Source organism: Beta vulgaris, chromosome 6, assembly GCF_026745355.1.
Source record: "Beta vulgaris subsp. vulgaris cultivar EL10 chromosome 6, EL10.2, whole genome shotgun sequence".
In the NCBI taxonomy this organism is placed as follows: domain Eukaryota; kingdom Viridiplantae; phylum Streptophyta; class Magnoliopsida; order Caryophyllales; family Amaranthaceae; genus Beta; species Beta vulgaris.
In genome coordinates, this window is record NC_079207.1 from 10063397 (window position 1) to 10087126 (window position 23730).

Consider the following 23730-nt stretch of genomic DNA (forward strand, 5'->3'; position numbering starts at 1 on the left):
TTTTCGGACTTAATTTTGTCAAGAGTAATTCGCATCAATCTGATTTATTCCTCTAATCACTTCTATCTTACAATTGCATTTCATAAGCTGTCTGGGAGTAAGAACTGAAGTCTAACTCATGTTAGCTTTTTAATTTGTTGCTCAATAGTTGGTGCTTTGAAGTAAATAACCTCAAAGAAAGAATGGTTATTCCTCTCCTTATACAAAAGTCAGAAATATGGATCCTCTAGAGTTTTATGAAAACTTTACAAAGTAATAAAATGGTTAACCCCACCTAGCCTCCTCTCTCCTTTTCTCTCTCTAAAACCCTAGCCTCCCTTACCCCTTCTTCATCAATTAGGGGGTTGCCATGGATGTTTTCATCCATGGTAAGCCCCTTTTTCCCTTTTATTTTCAGTTTTTAGTTCATTTTCTTGTTTTGTTCAATAAATTAGTATCTCTTTATGAGATTTTCTCAAACCGTTTTATGGGGTTTTTAGTTTCTGTTTTGGAAATCTCCTTCTCCCCTATTGGAGTTGTGAGTATGGTTCTTTTGTTTTTAGGCATGAAAAATTATTCTCATTGGTTGAAGTTCGAGATTCAACCTAAGGAATTAGGGTTTCACAACTTCTGTAAAATTATGGAAGACTATTGGAGTACGTTCATCCCAAAATTTCCGCCTCTGCAGATCGTATGCCGAACCAGAGCGAACTCACAGATTGCATTGCTTCAGATGAAGATTCTTATTAAGGCAAAATTAAGTCAAATCTGTGATGTTTACATTTCTATGGTGATATGCATTTCTATTAGAATTTTATGTTTTTTAGAAATGACTTGTAAGTGCCGTTTGGCGAAATATTAATGAAATCCCTTTTTTTTCTAAAAAAAAAAAAAAAAGTCAGAAATATGAATGTAAACAAAATTACTGGGTGTTTATACTTTATACTAGACCACTTACCAATACAGATGAATCGAAGATGTTACATTCTGTCTAATTTTAGGCTAATTAAGTTAACGCTTGAAAAGTCAAGTTCATTATAAACAAAAGTTAGTGTATAGAAACTCAAATATTATTCCCATAATGTGTGGTGTACGAACCCTTTTTGTGCTACTTTTTCCTATTAATGGATCATACATTTGTAATTTCGTACATTTAACTAACAAGTCGTGGACCATGGTAACAAAATCAGTATACAAATAATAGGGGGGAAAAAGGAAAAAAAATTCTTGATTACTTACATTTTTTAACTAAAGTTACCTATAATTTATAATTTTCATCAAACTTTTAAACAGTTTTTCTTAATTTGACATTCAGTTAAATTAATTAAATATGAATATATTTTCAATGGGCTTGGAGAGGCTTCTTAGTTGTTTTCCAACCTTAAGGATAGTCATTTTTTTGAAAGGATAGCCTTAACCTATATTTAGGTTGTATTTCTCTTCTCCTGCTGTATTTTTCTAAATTTATTCAAACTAAACTTATTTGAATTTTTTGGAACTTATTGAAACTTATTTGTAACGGATTAAAACTTATGTGAATTGATGTTAATTAATCTGAATTTATTAAATCTAAAATTTATAATCTCAAGATGAAAAGAACGCACCTATAATTGGACTATGCCCTCCTTTTGAAGTTAGAATATAGTTTTCGAAAACCAATGAATTTGGGATATTTGGTCAGTAAATCAGATTTGAGAGAAGATCCAATGTTTCTAGATCCTTATAGAGCTCACAGATACATAAGTTTAATATTTCAAATGTACGATTTAGGATTGTAATCATCACTAGGTTTTCTTTACCCCTCTTTCTTTGACTTTGATCATGCATAAGAAGTCAAATATTGCCAAGACATGTACACTAATTGCTTCATTTTACAAACAACATCTTGTTATGTTTATTTTGCAATTCATATATCTAGAAATATATGAAAAAAACTAAATTATAATATATACAAGTCGATTAAGTCCCTAGACCGGATATACGCTATTTTTCTAAAACAAATTTAAAGATCAATCTTATTTAACAATTTTAAATACTAATCGGGAAATGCATATTCTGAAATCATCTGGACATATATCGATTATATTTTCGGATTGTATCCAATCTTTATACTTTTTTTCTTTCTTTTTGAATGTAACACTTTGACTTTTACACTATTCACACTCCTCACTTTGACCATATATTTTTTTTTTTACTATTGTATAAAAAAGTGATCATATAAAATGTTGTTGGATTTGCTTCAATCAACGTGTGTATGATACCAACCTTAAAAATACTCCCTTTATTATTTTATCTTTCTCACTTGGAATCTTGCTTGATACTATTCATGCTTAGAAAGAATCTTCTCAAATATTCTCAATTTATTAAAAAAACATAGTCATGTGGGGTATTGTTTGATTCGTCTCAACTAGTACTTTACTAATATTTAATCATTATATTTTTTACTAATATATAATGAAAGATATTGTAGTTCAAAAACATGCATTAGAAGACGCGCACAGAAAATGAGAATAATAAAATAAATAAATAGAGGGAGTACATAATTAAATATATAAATATTCAAAGTTATATATTGACAAACGTAAAAGTCAAATTGTTGCACTTCTTCATGAACGGAAAACTGGTGAGTAGGAACTAGGAAATAAACCTTTTGCAAGAAGAAGTTGGGCCATTAAAAAAAACCGTGGGTGGTAAGCTATGGCATTAAGATTTAAGAGAGAGAAACAAATTTAGAGTATATTCTTTCTAACAACAAACAAACTCGATCCACCAATAGTACCTCCTAGTGTTGATCAATTTTCCCGCGTTTTCTCATTTTTTTCCATGTGAAACATTTATGTTGCCGTTATTGAGAATTAAAAGAGTTTAATAAATACGCAATTTTGTCAAAAAAATAATTCAAAGATCCGTTCTCAGCTCCGTGGCTCATGGTTTTTTCGTCTACTTCTTCTTACCACCGACGCATATATATAATAATTAATTGCAATTTTGGGAAACTTCAAACTACAATTCCACCCAATTGTAATATACTATATTACTATAATTATAATAAATTATTTAGCATATGCTTCTAAAGAAATCTTAAGGCGGATTTTATGTAGATTAAGAAAGTGAAGAATACTCTAAGCAAGAAAGTGGATCCAAGGTTCGCCGATTATACCAAAAATTCACAAAAAAAAACGCTGCAATCTGACACCTGTAATCCAACTTAGTTATGTAATGAAGTATTATAATTGGAATTTTTTATAAGAGTTGATTCTGGGAAATTCACCCTTGCAATTCTTATATAATCTTCTTTTGCATCTTCCAAGGAGGGTTGTGCTCATATTGTTAGGTAATGTATCTTGTTACTCCTTTCGTTCCATTTTAGTTTTCACAAATGTTATTCGTAGTGTCTTGATTTAGTCGCGATAAAATTATGTTTTTTTTCTTGTCAGTCACTTTTAATCCGTTCTTGCATACTAGAGCCTCTAGAGGTAATTAGGTGCTTACTTATTTGTAGATACTCATACACTTCCCATATATTCTAAAAGTATATTGTATTTAGGCTATATATAATATTTGATATTTACTAATTTTAGAAAAAAGTGATACATTTAGAAAGTGTTTCTTGTTTAGGCATGAATTGTACTAGTGTGTGCAGTTGCACGTATCATGTTAAGTGCTAGAAGTGTTTCCTGTAGAAGGGCCTTTATCCTTTATGCCACACCACACATGTAAAACTATGCAAATTGACTAGCTAAGCTAATGAATTCGTACAATGCATTATATTTTGTTACCGCAATTCAGTCTAAGTATTATTGATTATTAGTATCAATGATGTCTTGGCCTAGTTGGTCAAGATTGAGGTACTATCTCTCTCTCGTTCTTTGTACTGTCTTCGTGGTTCATATGAGTATAAAAAAATAAAGATTGATTAACAGTACTTCGTGTTTCCTTAGCAGATTGATTATCATCGTCAAATTCTCATACAATGGGACAAAGTTCATTCCTGTTTTTCCTCCTCGGATTTTTAGTTTTGTCAAGTATATCCGGAATTCAAGCAGAAAGTCCTTACAGATACTATACTTGGAGACTATCATATGCATGGATATATCCAGGGAATTTCGGCCCTCAACGGGTTGGTTACATAACTCACACCTTGAAACATGATTTACTAGAGCTTTTTTAGAATTCTAGGCATATTTTGATTATGTATTTATGAAACTACACTAGTCATTGTGTTGTTTATCTTAATTTTAGCAATTACAAAAGATATTCTTCCTAGTAAATCTTTGCTTTCATTTGCAGGGTATTCTTATAAATGGACAATTTCCAGGTCCAACAATTGATTGCAACACCAATGACAATATTATTGTTACTATTATCAATCTATTGGGTGAGCCATTCCTCATGACCTGGTTAGTATTCAGTAATTCCTTCTGATATCTATCACTATTATCTTTTCTTAGCATGAACTTTTAAGTTGAATAGAACACACTCTTAATTAAAGCGCGCTTATCTTAGTCGTGTTTTATTCTTAGGAATGGTGTTTGGCAGAGGAAGAATTCGTGGCAAGATGGGGTACTCGGAACCAACTGTCCTATACCTTCAAGAGGAAACTATACTTACAAGATGCAAGTCAAGGATCAAATTGGTACCTACATGTACTTCCCTTCCACATTGATGCAACGAGCTTCTGGTGGTTTTGGTATCATCAATGTTCGTAGAAGATCGGTCATTCCTCTTCCTTATGCTGAGCCAGCAGGGGAATTCTCTTTCCTTATTGGAGACTGGTACAAGACTGATCACAAGGTGAGTTCACTATAACAATCAGCACTTGAGATTATCTTGAGGAAGTCCTCTAAATAAAGTTGGATCATACTCTACTTGAATAATTAGAATTCGAGATCAATTACAAATATGGTGAAACATTGATTTACATGTGTGTATTTCTCCTAAGGACATTCTGTATGATGAACTTTGTTTCTTTCACTATATCAAAAACAAAATTATCAGAACGAGGTATGTAAATACTAAATAGTGCAAAAAGGCGGTAGTAGTAATGTTGAGGCGGTATATAACTCTGTGTAGGTACTTCAAAAAAGGCTAGATTATGGATATGGTATGCCAATGCCTGATGGCCTACTCATTAATGGACTTCAAACTGATAGTACTGATAGGGTCTACACTGGTGAAGCTGGGAAAACCTACTTGTTTCGAGTGGTAAATGGAGGGATCATGACTTCAATCAACATTAGGATTCAAAGCCATACTATGAAGTTGGTCGAGGTTGAAGGTTCTCATGTACTCCAAGAAATTTATGACTCACTTGATATACATCCAGGCCAATCCCTGAGTTTCTTGGTCACTCTCAATGGTGAAATCAAGGACTATTACATTGTTGCGTCGACTCGTTTTACAAGACCGATTCACACTTCAACTGCAATCCTACATTATGATGGTTCAAATATTAGGCCTTCTGGTCCTGTGCCTGATCCCCCTGCTTATGAGCTTCACGGGTCCATGAAGCAAGCTAGAACTATCAGGTACATTATCTTAACCACTAGGCCAAGACATCCTTGGTTTATGTGCTTCGTAGTTAATCATATGCTACTTTTTTATTTTGAAACTATGTAGGAGGAATCTTACCGCCAATGCAGCAAGGCCGAACCCGCAAGGATCATTCCGTTATGGGGAAATAAACATCACAAAAACAATCATATTGGGTAATTCAGCTGAGAAGATTAATGGCAAGTTGCATTACGGAGTTAACAATATTTCCTATGTAAATCCAACAACACCATTGAAGCTAGCTGATTATTACAACATTTCTGGTGTTTTCGACCTTACCACCAGTAGGGATAAACCTACACCAGGCCCAATGGTCCAAGGCACCGCGGTTTTTGGCTTCGCTCTTCATGATTTTGCAGAAATCATCTTCCAAAACAATGAGAAAACCACTCAATCTTGGCATCTTGATGGCTACAATTTCTTCGTCGTTGGGTAAGCTTACAATTTTTAGATGTTTGAAAAAAGGAAAAATTATTTTAAATAAGTCAACCTTTGCGCAGTCTTCCCATTTAAAAGTCTACCTTTGATTATTCCTGATTGAGTTTGGCTTGTATGTCTGTTTTCTTCTATTGTGTTTTAACCTGTTTGTGGCTTGTTTAGTAGGTTACTTATGATACGTGTTACAATGTCCCACCCCCACCCTCACCTATTTTAGAAGAAGGGACATTGTAACATGTATCATAATTAACCTACTAAACAAGTCACAAATATGTTTAAAACTTAATAGAAGAAAACAGACATACAAGCCTAACTCAATCAGGAATAACCGGATAATTAAAAGGCAGATAGACTTAAGATGGGAAGACCGCACAAAAGTTGGCTTATTTAAAACAATTTTTCCTTGAAAAAAAGTTGTATGTCCGTTTATGAAAAATAGAATTAGATTTTGCTTAGAGTAAGAGTTAAAAGAAGCTACAATTATACGTCTGTTTTTAGTATGCTATCAAAGTGAATAATGTTTATTTGTTGGTACGAGTTCTAAGGACTTAGAAGGCACTGTGTATATATAGCAATAATGCAATCATTTGATGCTCATTTAGATGTAAATGAATATAAATTCAAGTGAGCGTATTGTTAAGTTATATTTATATCTTGAATTCTCAATTCTGATACATGGAAGGTAAATATTTCAGATATGGTGGCACAAGTGAATGGAGTCCAAAAATGAGGAAGAGCTACAATATGATGGATGCTGTATCAAGAAGTACTGTCCAGGTAAACTATAACAAGTCTCGAAACTAATAATAAATCTAAATATTTATTTAGATTATTATTATGCCACATTGTTGAACCATGTGATTTAAGACATGTTAGATTTCATATAAACTTCATTAATAAAAGCTTGTGAAAAAAAAAAACTCTAGACTCGCTATACTTCCTCCTTTTTTTTCAGAAGAAATTTACTAGAGGAGGCCCAACTATTACCCATTTTCTTTTATAGATCCTAACTATGAATTATTCCCTACAAGTCCTAAGTTTACCATCTTGTGATTTTTATAAATAATGAATCACTTATAAACGGTTTAAAAGGTAAGATTTTTAAATGTTGGCCCTATTTTATCGGTCTTTGTCACTTGTTGAAAGTATTCGAAGATGGTAAACATTTAAAAATCTTACCTTTTAGATCGGTTATAACTTATAAGTAACTCAAGACCTATGAAAATCGCAAGATAGTAAACTTTGAACCTGTAAGGAATAATACATAGTTGAAGCTTATAAAAGAAAACGGGTAATAGTTGAGATCTCTCTTATGAATTTTTCCTTTTTTTTCTAATAGATGCATCATATTGACTTTAATAATATTTGAAAAATAACTTTGACAATATTTAAGTACTAATATATAAAGATAAATATCATTATATTACTAGCTAGCTAACGGGTTAATCTTATGTATATTTTCAAATATTATTTTTATATATTTTTTACTAATATATAATTATAAATATTAATAATTAAAGTTGTGTATTGAACTAACGCGTTGCATGTCGAATTGATGTAATGCATCTATTAAGAAACAGAAAAAGTATAGCACAAACCTCTATCACTTAATGTATGAAACATAATTATCACTCATTCACCTGTTATTTAGCATATAATGTCTGTATTATCGTATCACTTAATACAAGCTCGATCTAAAAGATACTCCATGACTTCTAAAATAATTACTTTTGCATGCTAGATTAATATATATTCTAAACAGTACTACCTTCGTGACTCATATGGATCAAAAATAAATATATACTCTGAACAAATTTCAATCAACTAAATGAATGCTTTGTCCTATTTCATCTTCTTTTGATTGACTGGCAGGTGTACCGAAACTCATGGACAGCAGTTCTAGTATCTCTCGATAACAAGGGAATGTGGAATTTAAGGTCAGCAATCTGGCATAGACAATACTTAGGACAACAAGTGTATCTTAGGGTGTGGAATGATGAACCAAGCCTCACCACAGAAAATGAAATTCCTCCAAATGTACGTAAATGTGGGGAGGCTGTTAATTATTAGTTAATACACTGTATTAGTTTCTATATTACTCTTACACTTAATTGAGCCTTTTGTATTAAACCTTCAAGGATTTTGCCATGTAGCAATTTCAATGTAGTCATAACAACATCATAATTTAGGTTGCATTTGGTTGAATATAAAATATTTTCAATGTAAAATGATTTTTCATATAAAACATTTTACATGAAAAATTCAATTGTGAAGCTGATTTTCCTTTGTTGGTTCAGCGCAAAAAAAAAAAATTAATGGGAAAGAGAAAAATAAAAGGGGAAAGGAGAGAATGAATAAGAGGAGAGTAAAAGGTTGCTAAGGAGAAGAGAGCAAAATGTGTTTTCCCTTCTTTCTTAAAGGAAAATAATTTTCACCTAGAGCTCTTTTGATAGAAAACTTGTTTTACACCTCTTACCATACTAAACAATGGAAACTGAGAGGAAAAGAAAAATTCATTTTCATAGAAAATATCTTACACCTTATCAAACGGAGCCTTACTGACATATATATGTTCCAATTTATGGGTTTACGCATTGTGAATCCTTAAGAGTTTTGATGATGACAAGCATAAACTATTTTGCATCATATGTTGTTATATACTCCATCAGTTTCTTTTTAATTTACTCACTTTACTTTGAGGGAGAACCAAGGAGAAAGTAAAAAAGTATAAAAGAGAAAATGAAAAGTTTGAGAGAGAAACCGAAAAGTGATAGAGAGAAACTAAAAAGTGGGTTAAAATATTAAAAAGTGAATGACATGGGTGGAAAAAGAGGAAAAAGTAAATGTGATATGTTACCACAATTAGAAAAGCAACAATCTATGGATTAAAAAGAAACAAATAAAAAAGGAATGTGTCTAGATTAAAAGAGCGGAGGGAATAAGCATTTTCTTATGATACAGTGTTTGATTTTAGAAAGTCAAATGCTCAAGTTTGAAGAAAGGATATTGAAGAGTAGCTAAATTTTTCTATATAGCAAACTGTATAATAATGATTTAATTACTTGGTCAAATTAAATGTTGTGTAGACTCAAATTTTAAATATACATAATAGAGAGTCAAAATTATTTGATCCTTTAATTCGATCTCCATGTGTAGTACTTGAGCTTGCAATTCATGAACGCCTTTGGTCTTTTTGAATAAGCATTCGGGCTAGATCTTGTTCAAGAATGTTGATGCAGAATAACGGTACTTCAATTTTGTACGCTTGTTGTTCTTCTTCTACGAGAAGAATTTTATGTTGATTTGCTATTGCTCACAAAAAATATGATCGTCTTGAATAAGGACCTCTTCGAGATTGATCTCATTCAAGGTTGATCTTGTTATCGTTCTTCTGGGAAGAGAGTTTGATGTGACTTGATTGGCAAAGAGAGTATTTGAGAGGGTTAGGTTTTCCTTTATGTTTTTCTCCAATGAAGAGAGCTCTATTTATAGAGCTTTCTAGGGTTTTAGCCTTTTAGGATTAGGGTTAGCTAGTAGCAAATCATTTTAATAGGCCTCATCGCCATAATTTTAATATGGTCTAGTTTTATCACCAACCTTTAACCCATCAACTAAATGATAATTAATTTTAAATAGACCGAAATAATTATAAGCCCATATCAATTAATAATTATAAGCCTGAATTGGTCTTGAGCAGAAAAACCTTGGTTGTGCCATGTGTTTCAGAGGATTTTGGATTTTGTACTTTTGGCTCCGCTTAAGATTGATTTTGCCAGCATGCCTTTCTCGCCAGTTATCAGTAGTTATTAACTTTTTTTTATTCTATCCACAAGGTTAAGTCATGTTTGCAGGTTGTTGTTGTGGTTCTGATCTATTCTTGCTTCATCCGAAAATGTAGAGTATATATTTGATGCATGACACTAAATAGAAAATTACGAAAATTAATTATGATATTTATAAATAATAATTTATTTGATAACAGTACTGACTGAGCATCGTCTGGGGTAAAAATATTAGCTAGTAGTCTATTACTCGCAAGAAGACTCAGCTCTACATCTTCTGGTGAAGCAAGAGCTGATTCCGTTCATACCAGTGGAAGTTTTAACTTATGGTGCACGACACTTTCTTGGTATTTGTTGGATCGGCGCATCAAGAAAGTATATTTGTTGGATAGGCGGACCAAGAAAGTACCATGCACCATAAGTTGACACTTCCATTGGTATGAATGGAATCAGTTCTTGCTTTATCCGAAAATGTAGAGTATTATCTTCTGCCAATGATAGTAGGTCAATGTCTATTTCTAGGCCATGTCCAGACTCATACTCGTTATATGGTCTAAGCTCCAACTTAACGCACTTGGGGTTTAGTTTTCAAGAATATCCCAGTTGATGAATCGTTCCAAATTTGAGATTTATTGCAGCATTATTGGGATTCATGCTGGTGATCACAATGCCATTACCAAGACCCAAGGTACAAGTATAGTCAAAAGAAAGAGTTACATGACAGGTTCACCAACATCATAAATTCTAATGTGTTAGACGGGTACTAATAACATGTGACTAAAAATGTTAGCCATGGCCTCAAAGCTTGCTGATGAAAGAAAGTGTTTGAAAATTGCAGGAGTATGTAGATATTTTTAAGAAGCCTCTTGTTAGATGGGTTTCATTTATTTCATTGAATTTTTTTGCAAGGAAATGGGTTTCATTTCTTAATAAACATAACATGGAAAAAATACGGAGACTTCCAAAACCTAAATATTCTCTCGCCTCTCTCTAAAACTCCAACAAACCCTAAAAGTCCTCAGCATGCCGCCCAACTCATGCTCGCTGGTGGCCTGTCAGAGCCCCGCGTCGCTCCCCGGTTGCCTTGGGAGCCTGCCCGTTATTCGCACTGCTCTTAGTTCGTCCGTTTCACATATTTCTGCTTCCCCCTCCCCCGATCATCGTCGTCGGCCTCTCCTTCCCCCTCGCTTGTCAGCAGTAGTTGCTTCCGCCTCCCATAGTCACCTTCGTCGGCCTCCCCTAGTCACCTTCATCGGCCTCCCCTTCCCCCTCCCATGTTAGCAATAGTCGCTCTCCCTCCCCCTCCCCCTCCCCCTCCCCTTCCCCGTGTTCTTCCCCCTTCTTCGCGTGTCCCCAGCCCCAACCCCTGTCTCTCCGCCGTCCCACTTCTTGTTATCCCCGCCGGTTATGATTTTGGTTTCGCCCTCCCCCGGTTTGTCGGTCCCCTATCCCCCATCCCCAATTTCGTCGGTCTTTAAGTCTTTCATCCCTGGTTTGCGCGTGGATCAGTCCCCCTCCCCGTCGTTGTCTGTTGGTTCCGACGTCCATGATCCTCGTCCCCCCGTCCCCGTCCTCGCGTCAGTTAGGCACAATCCCCTCTTTAGTGTTGTGATCATTTTGGGCTTCTCCTCCCCTACCCTGTTTTTGTGTCGGACTTCCTTTCCCCCTGGTTGTTGGGCTCTCCACCTAGTTGTGTTGGATGTCGTTATGTCTGGATTTTTCTTAGAATGCATGTTGAAACTCCAAGGAGCGCGTTGTTTGTTACGAATTGCTAAAGATGTTGTTAGTGGTTTGTTGTGGCTATCGACAAGTGTTTGTCAGTTGGGTCAGGATTAGTGGTTCAAGGTAATAACAATAGAATATGTCGTTTTTGGAAATATGCGCTAAGGGACAAGGTGATTCAAGAAGTTCGTGAACATGGACGAGGCGATGATATTTTTCATGGTTGGGACGTATGTTTTTCGATTTTGCAAATCGAAGGTGCGTTCAAGAGCTCAACTTGTTTAACTCTCTTTCTAGCTTGGCATTGATCTTAATGGTTTTTGCCTTGACAAATTCAAATCTGAAGGCAGCACCGTAGTTGCATCTGGAGGTTTTCAGCATGCCCACTCGAAAGTTGAGGAGAACGAAGCCTTCTTTATTAATAGGTGGACACCTCAACCTATAGAGGTCTGTTGGGTAGCACTTCGGTCTTGCACCAAAACAAATCTTTGCGGACTAGGATCCAAAGAGGACAATATCTACTAGTGGGCTCCTGCACACCTAGGGGTGTAACATATTTGAACTTATTTTATTTTATCTGATCAGAACTTATTTTGTATATATATATGTATATGTATATGTATGTATATATATATATATATATATATATATATATATATATATATATATATATTATATATATATATATATAACACCTTATACGCATATGCATTGATATGTCTAGGAGGGGACTTCAATTAAAGAGGGAAAACTTGCTTTAGTGACTTTTACTTTATTATATATTATAGATATCGAATCAAGTAATAATTGGTCACTTGACAAGACTCTTATATTTGATGCTAGAGGTCTTAGGTTCGAATCTTGTCAAGTGTAGTGTTTGAGAGTAGCGATCTCTTTATCTTTTCTTACACTCTCAAGCATATATGTATAACCCGTAAACGCCAGACTAATAAGAAACCATGCGAGTTGATATTGAATAAGGTTCTTCTAGCGTCTTTACCATCAAAAAAAGTACTAAGATGTCGAAAATCTCATTAATGTGTAGTGTCATAAAATATCAATGCTTATTTGTTAAGTATTGATATTTAGAATTACACATTAAGATAATTGGAACAAGATGATGCATGAATATTTTAAATTCCTACATAAATGTATTGTATTAATTTTTTTTTTGGAGGAAATATAAGTTATATTAAGATCTTACAAGTTCATAGAAATTAATTCAACGCAAATAAATTATAAGGTAATATGAGTTTAAAGAATGTTAGATTCATAATTGATTGATGCCTGCCATAAGCTTCATATTATTTTGTATTTACAACTTTCAGGCCTGATTCTGTTCAACTTATTTTAAGTTTATTCAAGATCTTATAAGATCATATAAGACAAGATAAGATAAGTTCAGATAAAATAAGATAAGACAAAATAAGTTGAATCAAACAGACTCTTAGTGAGTTGAATATCTCTCATGTGTCAACCCGAGTCGGATTAGCGAATTAGACATTTTTGGGGTTGGGGAAGGATAAAGGGATCCACTCCCCATATTGTGCCTAGTGAAAATCAAACCAACCTCCAAGGTTAAAATGTATAGTCTTTTACCTTTTTCCACAACACCAAACTTAACTTGGTACAAGTAGGATTCATAATTCCTCCATTCTTTTATAATTACAACATTTGGGTTTTTCACGCTTGTAGATACATAATTTTGACATAATATTTTTAATTATATATTTGTAAAAATTATGCAAATGAGATATTTACAAAATACACATAACAAATCGAATAAAATTACATATGACTATATTTTTTCCTACATATTATTTATTAGAAAAGGTCGAAGGGTAAACTGTGAATAATAAAAAAAGTCAAATTGATCCAATTAAAAAAGAAATAGAGAAAGCATTATTATTTATTCATATAGCATATACTACAATTTGTATTAGTTTGCCTTTCTCATCGAGTTCATTAGCCTTTATTATGAATAACAGCTGTGTTGACTACTCTTACGAAGCTATGGCGGGAAAGATCACTCTGTCGGATCTCAATCTCCGCTCTCAAACTTTCATACCAGAGTGTCTGAACAACAAGAGAAGAAAAAAAAAATGCTCGAAACCCCAAAATTTCAACAAGAATAAAACAAAAGAAAGCAAAATTCAAACCCTTTTTTTTTTTGTAAATTTTACAGTAAACTGGATCCACAAAAAACTCCCAAAGTCTTGTTAACTTTCCCTCATTTTCTCTCTCTTCTACCTTCTGTTACTTCCATGTGACACATTTATGGTGCTACAAATCAATATTGGAAAAAATTAAGCTAACTTTTAATGAAATTCAAAATCTCTAACATAAAGTTTTATTTCAAAGATCCGTTCTCAGCTCCGCTGCTTTCGCTCTCTTCATCTTCTTCTTTCTACTACCGACGCGTCTCATTTAATATCGAACATAACAAATTAATTTTTTCACATTTAGTTAACTCAAGATTACGACTTTTGTTCAATTCAAACATATATAAACTTGATGCAAGACAAATTTAATTGGTTTTATAATCAAAGTTAATTAAACATGAATTATAAAATTGAGATCAGAGTGGAAAACACTCCAAGCAAGAAAGTGGCGAGTGTAGCATCGCCAACTTTAAGCATAGCATGAAGTGCGCCGCAACATATCCAAGTTGACTCTAGCATAGCAATATTTTTTAGTTTCAATGGAATTTATAAATAGGATTGATTGGAAATACCCTTGCAATCTTCTTTTGCATCTCCTCTTTCTTTATACTAAATTACTAAGAAGAGGGGATCTATTCTATACACATTTTTAGGTAATGAATTATCTATCTTTACTACTTTCTTGTCTTCTTAATTTCTATGGTTATGTTTTTTAATTTTTAGCTTATATGTAGAGTTTTCGAGTTTCTTTTTCTAAGTTCAAGTCTGAGTTGGGCGTGTGTAATATCCCGGGGGCGTTACAGAATGGGTCGTGACTGGGCCGGGTGGTTAGCCACGGCCCGGGTCATATATTCATAGAGACCATCTTCAAAATTTTAGCCTGAACCCGACATGAACATGATGAGTTGACCTGCTTACTTTGAGACAAATGAAATATTATATATTTTTTAGAGGAGATTGGTAGACTGCCCGGCCGGGCACATGGGCCACACAAGGTCTTTGCGGGCTTGGAAGTTGTTAGAAAGGTTGCACATATGAATATATGATTATTCACAATTATGCACGTTTGTAGCTAGTCTTTTGAGTATGTTAGTCAAGATATCACAAGAAGTGGTGAAGAGTATGTTTTGTTTGTAGGACGTTGTATGTTAGGCTTGCCAAAGAATTGGTAGAATATTGTAGGACGTTTATTTAACTCAATTTTAGTCTAATTCTTGGTATATTTATTCCGCAGGGTGAATTGAATTATCTGTCTCGGTAAAATGAGACATGTAACAATTTTATCTTTTCTCCTCGGAATTCTAGCCTTTTCAAGTATTTTTGGAATTCAAGCTGAAAGTCCTTACAGATATTATGATTGGGAGATAACATATGGAACAATATCTCCTCTTGGAGTTCCTCAAAAGGTTAGTTAATTTGTTAAACCATGAATAATTATTCTGCTTGATTCAAACACGATCATATTGATCTTTTGTTGATCTCAAACTGAATTCACTTGTAGGGTATTCTAATAAATGGGCAATTCCCCGGTCCAACGATCAACTGCGACACAAATGATAATGTGATTATCACAATTTATAACAGATTGGACGAGCCATTCCTCATGACATGGTTAGTATTCTAAGTACTTGGTATATATTAGTTGTATATCTAAGATATCCTTGGGATTGAGTATGAAAGCTACATATTGTAATTATGACCCTAACAGACTAATATCTAGCTCTTGTTAATCTACAATCTTGGTCTAATTTTAACAAATGTCCTTACTATGTAGGAATGGAGTTTGGCAAAGAAAGATGTCTTGGCAAGATGGGGTACTTGGCACCAATTGTCCTATTCCTCCAAACTCAAACTGGACCTACACGATGCAAAGCAAGGATCAGATTGGTACTTATATGTACTTCCCTTCCACAGCCATGCATCGAGTTGCCGGAGGTTTTGGTGCATTCAACATTCATCGGAGACCTGTCATTTCCCTCCCTTACCCCGAGCCAGCGGGTGAATACAACCTCCTCGTTGGAGATTGGTACAACATGGACCACAAGGTTCGTAAACGTACATTATTAACCACTATATATATGTAAACAGTTGTACTTTATCTGTTTCTTTTTACTCGCTATACTTTGACTTTTATGCTTGTCGATACACTATTTTGACTATTAATATCTTGAATTATGTATTTGAATAAAGTCTAAAAATATGATTTTATAAAAATATATATTGAGACGAATCCAACAACATATTACATTATAACATTTGATTTTATTCAATAGTAAATAATGCATGGTCAAACCTCATAAATGAATAGTGTAATTTTCAAAATGTAGCGAGTAATTCGAAATGGAAGAAGTACATTATATTGACAAACATGAAGTCGAAATATTGTAAAAAGATGGATGAAGCAATCAAGTCTTTCTTGTACATTAATTGACATTAGTCATTGGTATGCAGGTTCTCCAAGAAAGGTTAGACAAAGGATTTGATATGCCTACGCCTGATGGTCTTCTTATCAACGGTCATCCAAATAACACAGTATTGACCGGTGAAGAAGGGAAAACTTACTTGATACGAGTTGCAAACGTTGGGATAATGGAATCCATCAACATCAGGATTCAAGGACATGTAATGAAGTTGGTTGAGGTGGAAGGTTCTCATGTCCTTCAAGAAATTTACGAATCACTTGATGTTCATCCAGGCCAATCTCTAGCTTTCTTGGTAACACTCTATGGCTCAGTCAAGGACTACTACATTGTCGCGTCAACTCGTTTTGCAAGGACATCTATAGAGGCCACTGCACTTCTTCGTTACAATGGTTCAAACACCGATGCTTCTCTTCCTTTACCAATTGGCCCAACTTATCATGTTCATTGGTCCATGAAACAAGCTAGAACTTTCAGGTTCGCCATCTCTCCATCATAATTTTTCAAAGGACTAACTCAACCAAAAGTTTAAGCTGATGGTTGGATCGGAGTTGCAGGGATAGTTTTATAATCTATTACTATTCTTTGTGGCTAACTTACAACAAACAGAACCAAAAGAGGTGATAATTAACCATAAATCCATTACTATTGCAGATGGAATTTGACAGCTAATGCAGCAAGGCCGAACCCTCAAGGATCATACCGGTATGGAGGAATTGAGATCACTAAGACATTAATTTTGGGCAATTCAGTAGATCAGATCGATGGCAAAATGCGTTATGGAGTAAACAATGTTTCGTATGTCAATCCAGAAACACCACTAAAACTTGCTGATTATTACAACATTTCTGGTATTTTCAACCTTAACACAAGTAGGAAAGAACCAGCAGCAGGACCAATGTCGTATGGAACTACAGTTTTTGGCATGGATGTTCATGATTATATAGAAATCATCTTCCAAAACAACGAGGCCACTACCCAATCTTGGCATCTTGATGGTCATAACTTCTTTGTAGTCGCGTAAGTTTGGTATATGTCTTTCTATTATCACTTAATTTGTACTTTTGTTTAGCTTAAATTCTTGATCCTAACACTATAAACTATGTGAATATTTCAGATTTGGTGCAAATGAATGGAGTCCAGATATGAGGAGAAAATACAATTTGGTGGATGCTGTATGGAGGAGCACTGTCCAGGTAACTTCAAACACGCCTTAAAACTATTCACCTTTGAGCTGGCTTGTTGGTAGTGATGGCCAATGGTGCGGGCTGGGCGGGCCGGACCGTGGGCCATTGTGGGCTGGACTGAGATTTAACAGCCCAGGACCGGACCGTGAAATTCATGGGTTGGGTGGGCTGGTCCGCGGGCTGAAAAATCTTGGCCCACACCGGTTTGTTACCGGTTTTCACGGTTCAGGAAGCGGTTCTGGCAGTTCGTGGGTCTAGTGGGCTGGACCGAGCTGGTGGGCCGGCATAAGATTTTTTTTTTCAAAATTATTTAATTATTGAAATTATTCATTATTGTTATATAAAATCTTTAAAATGAATAAAAATATATACAATTATTAGAATTAATGAATAATTCCATTATTTTAAAATTGATTGGATTATAATATATGCAATTTGATTAAAATATATACAATTTAAAAAAAATATACACAATTTGGTTCAATAATAACTTGGGTTGGACTGGTCCGGTTCATGGGTTGGGCTGGACCGGTTTCGTGGTCCGGGCTGGGCGATTTTAGTAGCGGGCTTTAGTGGGCTGGGCTCAAGAAATCTGGCCCACAGCCCACCCACCAATTTCAAGGTTCAAGCTGGGCTGGACCGGGCTTTTTGCGAGCCCGACCCACACGGCCCACGAGGTGGGCTAAATTGGATGGGCTGGATTGGCCCGCACTGTTGGCCATCTCTACTTGTTGGTAGTATTAATGATCTTCATGTCCGGACTAAACACTTACCATTTGGCATATGTTACGGACAATATAGACCGAGCGATGCTTCGGATAAGTTACAATTAATAAATACTTCATCCGTTTCAAAATAAGTGCAACATTTGCATAGTGTTTACTATTCACACTTTAAACTTTAATTAACTTTGGTGATTTACATTTTAGGAAATGTGGGATCTTGTTAGATTCGTCTGAATGTAAATTTTTTTAATATCAACTTTTTATAATTTTTACTTATTGATAATTGAAGATATTAATGGTTAAAATAATGCATTGGCAAACGTGAAAACAAGAAGTGTTGCACTTATTTAGAAACAGAGGAAGTATGTTATTATTTTTAAATTTCATAATTTATTTTGCTATTTTCGTATTTTTTGTCCATCAACAAATTAAAAAATTCACGTCACGACATGATAAATAAAAAAGATTTGAGTTTGAAAACAATACCTTAAAAAAATTGTGGTAAGAGAATATGATATCAATATTCTCTTGTAAGTTACATAATAAGAGAGTTATAGATGTATATATTTGTTTAAGTTTTTTTATTTAATTATAATTATTACAAGACTTCATCATATTTTATTTGAAACATTAGAAAACAAAGTCATAGTATATTGATGGTTAAGCCCTTATTTTTCATTTCAAAGGTCATGTGTTCGATACCTTACACTTACATGTCACCGTGGCACATAGGCTTTCTTTCGCACGCCTTTTAATATATTTGTATAGATTTGATAAGGGGCATATCTTGGCCCAAAAAACTTATGAGGCTAAGATTTTAAATCCGATCCCAATCTAGATTTTGAAAGTTCAATGTTTAACCATCTTACTTTTAACATTTTATGTTTGTATTTTTTATAACAATATTTTCCAAGTTCCAAGTGACTTATAGATTTGTTTTTGTAAAACAAAAAATTGCAGGTATATCGAGATTCATGGACAGCGGTATTAGTATCTCTAGATAACAAAGGAATGTGGAATTTGAGGTCAGCAATCTGGCATAGGCAATATTTGGGGCAACAAGTTTATCTCAGGGCATGGAACAATGAACCCAGCCTTAGAACAGAGAGTGACATCCCTACAAATGCTCTCAAGTGTGGAAAGGCTGCTAAATTATAGATGTAGTTTTCTTGTACTCATTTGATTTTTTTTTTCTTTTTAAATTTAAATTGTGGGGGTATTTAATTTCCCAAAAGAAAAATCAGTTACGAGGGTGTGACTGTCTTAACATAGAGGGAAGAAAATTTATTTGTACCTTGAAATTATCTCCTTGATAAAAATTATGGTAATAAACATATGTGCCATATTTATGCAAGATGACTATACTATAGTGGTGTCAGAAACAGATCTGACCGCTGGGTCAACCTGATTCTGACCTGACTTGAACCTGGTTCGACCTGTGAGGGTCAATCCCCAAACCTGATCGAAACCTGACCTGGAATTACCCAGACCTGACCGGCACCCGGCAAGATTATATCCTGACCTGATCAGACAGACCTGCTTTCAAACCCGAACCCGACCGTACTCAACAACATATTACTAAAATTCAATTATTTTTTTATATCTACAAAATCATTTAAATATGTTAATTTATAAATTTGCTTATATTTTATAATTAAATTACATTCAATTTGACTATTTGAGGGTTACACTTTTATCATCATGTATTGATTTATATTTTTATTTTCATTTATTTTTGAATTATTTGTGTACATTACTCTCTTAATTTATGTTAACTAAATAAAACAAGATTTGTCTTATTTGATCCAATTTTTCAAACCAACCAATTTGGACGACTAAACACCATAAAATTATTAATTCAATTATTATAAATTATTTTTACTAAAACTAAATGAACAAAAATTGAGTTAAACTTGACAAATTTTAATTAAAAATCAAACTTAACTCAACCAAAATTGATTTGTAACCAAACTAATTTATTATTAATTACAAGTCAACCAAAATCACTAAGTTAATTTTTATTATATTTGGATTTCTAAGATATGTGAAAAAGGTATTAAATATTTATTGATAATGAAGTTTATAAATCAAACTACTAAAATTTTATAGTCAACTTTGTAAGTAATTTGAGTATAATAACAAATTATGATGCTCCTTTGTCCAAGTCCATGAAATTGTCCAAGTCCATGAAATTATGATGCTCCTTTGTCCAAGTCCATGAGCCCAAACCCATAAGCTCAATTAACCCAACACCAACATCTCCAAAATAGAAAAAGAAAAAGAAAATAACTTCATCTTCCTCCTCCTCATCCATACGTGTAAAAAAGCAAAAGCAAGGATAACCTCCTCCATACTTTGTAAGCAAAAGCAAAAGAAACTAAACATCTCACTTACCTCACAAACTATCAACTAGAAATTAAGAGCAGAAGAGATTTACTCTCTCATTCACACTTAACCCACGAAATTCAGAAAAACAATAGGTAAAGCTTCTTGATTTCTTGAAATCCATGGATGCTAATGGTTTGGAGAATTTTTAAATCTGAAAATACATATCCTGAGTTAGCCATTCAACTATAAATAAGAGAGTTTGAGTTCGAAATTTCATCACAAATCAACAAACAAAACCCAGAAAATAAAATCAATTAGGAGAATTGGAAGAAAAATTCAATCTTTATTTTCTCTGTTTTCTTCAGCCACCGACAACCACCAGCACAACCACTGCTCTCCACTTTTCGACCACCACTGATAAACACAGCAGCACCACCTACCGCCGTCGAACAACCGGCCCACCCCCTTATCCTTCAGCGCTGCTAACTTCCTCCCCTTCGAGCCTCCTTTTCTCTCTCCTGGACAGTCCAAATAAAAAGAGGCGGATGAAACATAGAAGAGGAGTTAGTTTAGGGTTTAGATAAGGGAGCAAGGTTTATATATATATGGAGAAGGGGATCGGAATAGATCGTTGATTTTAGTTTGTATCCAATGGTTGAGAATGGTGATCCGTGTGTGGGTGTGTTAGTGAGGTTTTAGCCATAGATTTGATTTGGTCAATGGTTAGGATAGAGTGATTTCTTTTTTGTTGGATTTCACATGTTTACCAATTTGATCTATAGATGAGATAAGATATTATACTCAAATCTATCAATTTTACTTTTTATGTTCGTTATCAAAATTTGATGGAGATTTCGATTTTTATATTCAATAATAATAAATTTAGCAATGATAATTGATAATTAATATCGTTATTATTATAATCTTTATTATTACTATTATTATCAATATTATTGCTATTGTTTCATAACAACTTGTTTCGATTCAAGTAGATGTTTTGTGTTTCAAAATGAATATATAGTTTAATGAAACTTATCGACTTACATTGATACATTAATCTCATTCAATAAAAACATCTTTCCCTCAATAGATTAGATGTTTGAGTTTCATAATGACTTTAACTTAAAGACGATTAACTTCAAATCATTTAAGTATGTTTCATATAATGACTTTAACTTAAAGACGATTAACTTCAAATCACTTAAATATGATTTGGGGCTATGTTGTTATGTTTATTATTATTGTGCAACATATGAACCCTCGTTATAATCACTTTGGTATCATATGAACCGTCGTTGTAAACATTTGAATGTATGATTGTCATTTGTTATAATATTATAACATACTAAGAGTCGTTTTACTACTTTAATCATCATTATCACCAATTATGATCATATTATACTCGTTATTGTTATTGCTATTATTAGCATTGTACTATTACTATTAGTATTTATATCGTTATTATTGTTAGTAATCTTGTTCTTATTTGTATTATTATTGCTATTGTTAGCAGTGTTACTATTACTATTATTATTTCTATTATTTATTAATATCATTATCGCTTTATTATTATTATTATTATTATTATTCTCATTATCATCGTAGCTATTTACAAACTTATATATCAATCATAATGCTTATAATAATGAATCATTTATATAAACAATAGAATTGATCGTCTACTCGTTATTATTGTAGTTGGTTATAATATATAATATTATAATATATGAAGAGTCGTTCTATTCATTTTCTCATTACAGTGATTTTACGCAATTGATTAGTCGAAATAAGGGTTGACTAAGATAATACACTAAACATCACGATAATCAATATAGTGTTTCTATTGGTTTTTCGTTATTACCCACATATTAATCGCGCACACACACATATGTATATATATGTTGATCTTAATACTTTTATTAATACGATTCGTTTACATATATATACAAAGTTAAGAGAAGACCACAAATACTATACTAGTATTAAACTATAGTATAACATAAAAACAATTAACTTAAATAATCTTATAGCTTATAAAGACAAGGGAGTGTTATTGTTGTTAATCTTATACTAGTATTAAACTATATGGTTGTTAAATGTTAACAAGTTACTACTTGTTAACTATTTTACTTAACTTATGGTTGTTATTGTTAACAGTTAACTTATTTTAATAAGTTATGATTAACTATTTTACTTAACTTATGGTTGTTACTTGTTACATGTTCTTATGATTAACTATTATCATTTTCATTATTATCATTTTCATTTGATGTTTATTTGTAGTATTGTTCTCATTACCATCATATCTATTTACAAACTTATATATCAATCATAATGCTTATAATAATAAACCATTTATATAAAGTTTGGAATTAATCGTATACTCGTTATTATTGTCGTTGGTTATAATATATAATATTAAAATATATGAAGAGTCGTTCTACTCCTTTACTCATTAGAGTCGTTTTACGCAGTTGATTATTAGAAATAAGAGTTGACTAAAAGAATACATTAAACATCACGGTAATCAATATAGTGTTTTTATTGATTTTTCGTTGTCATCCTTATATTTATCGCACACACACATATGTATACATATTTATATATCGATCTTAATACTTTTATTAATATGATTCGTTTACAAAATACATAACAAAATCAAGATGACCCGACCAGGAGTTTCCCGAAGTTGAATTGGCGTTCAATAGCGAATGGACCCGATGTTTCACAATGATCGAACTAAGGTCATTACTAATTCAACCCGAGTACATTTCATTTAACTCAATCGTACATGGAACCTAAATACGACCTTCGCAAACCCGGCTAAAAAAATGTCAAAGGGCGATTATACCCGGGAATGGATCGACTCGGAAATGGAACGTTCAGACCTGTCCGGCACCCGGGAATCCAATGATTCAAATGTGTTCGACCCAGTTGAACAAAACCTGACCAGTCATGACCCGGGGCACTGACAATCAGAATCCTGACCTGTCCGGATCTGACCTGGTTCGCCGTGGGTATACCCAGAACCTGTTTACTAACCTGTTTTGACACCACTACTATACTATACATGTTGTCAAAAAAAAAGACTGTGCTATACATAATGTTCATGTCCTTTGCGGGCTTTGCATAATCAGGTTATGGTTCAAAAAAGACAAAATTGCAAAACAAACAACATAATTGCAACCTTGTAGGTCCAATTTGTACCAACCTTAGCTTGTCTCACTTGGTAGGAATTCCATCTCATGATCTCAAGGTTAAGGGTTTGAATCCCACCAAGTGAGGGGAACTTGGAGGAGAATTCCCTTTATAATTCTCCCTCCTTCCAAGTGCTTAGGCCTCTGGATTGGGCTCTGTGCGAGGGCAGCCAGAGTTTATTCATCTTACCAAAAAAAAAAGTTCCAATTTGTATACAATCTATTTTATACACCTGG

General features: G+C 33.5%; 2 protein-coding genes across 2 annotated transcripts; both read left to right on the forward strand.

The window, feature by feature from the left end:
* Positions 1-3042: 3042 nt before the first annotated feature.
* On the forward strand, positions 3043-8198 carry LOC104895595 (L-ascorbate oxidase homolog). The gene is made up of 8 exons (XM_010682150.4): positions 3043-3313; positions 3924-4099; positions 4270-4379; positions 4503-4773; positions 5053-5507; positions 5599-5964; positions 6666-6747; positions 7843-8198. Exons 2-8 carry the CDS (start codon positions 3953-3955, stop codon positions 8038-8040), a joined length of 1629 nt encoding a protein of 542 aa, XP_010680452.2. The 5' UTR covers positions 3043-3313; positions 3924-3952; the 3' UTR covers positions 8041-8198.
* A 5991-nt stretch (positions 8199-14189) lies between these two features.
* Positions 14190-19322, forward strand: LOC104895596 (L-ascorbate oxidase homolog). The gene is made up of 8 exons (XM_010682154.4): positions 14190-14289; positions 14871-15042; positions 15138-15247; positions 15411-15681; positions 16088-16533; positions 16711-17076; positions 17174-17252; positions 18929-19322. The coding sequence occupies exons 2-8, from the start codon at positions 14899-14901 to the stop codon at positions 19124-19126; spliced, it is 1614 nt and encodes a 537-aa protein (XP_010680456.2). The 5' UTR covers positions 14190-14289; positions 14871-14898; the 3' UTR covers positions 19127-19322.
* The last annotated feature ends 4408 nt before the right edge of the window (positions 19323-23730 follow it).

Bases quoted from the DNA above. Each gene is read 5' to 3' on its own strand.
- LOC104895595 (XM_010682150.4), top strand. From the start codon at position 3,953: ATGGGACAAAGTTCATTCCTGTTTTTCCTCCTCGGATTTTTAGTTTTG. The intron at 4,100-4,269 runs GTTGGTTACATA...TTTCATTTGCAG, and splicing joins GGAATTTCGGCCCTCAACGG to GGTATTCTTATAAATGGACA. The intron at 6,748-7,842 runs GTAAACTATAAC...ATTGACTGGCAG, and splicing joins TATCAAGAAGTACTGTCCAG to GTGTACCGAAACTCATGGAC.
- LOC104895596 (XM_010682154.4), top strand. From the start codon at position 14,899: ATGAGACATGTAACAATTTTATCTTTTCTCCTCGGAATTCTAGCCTTT. The intron at 15,043-15,137 runs GTTAGTTAATTT...ATTCACTTGTAG, and splicing joins CTCTTGGAGTTCCTCAAAAG to GGTATTCTAATAAATGGGCA. The intron at 17,253-18,928 runs GTAACTTCAAAC...AAAAAATTGCAG, and splicing joins TATGGAGGAGCACTGTCCAG to GTATATCGAGATTCATGGAC.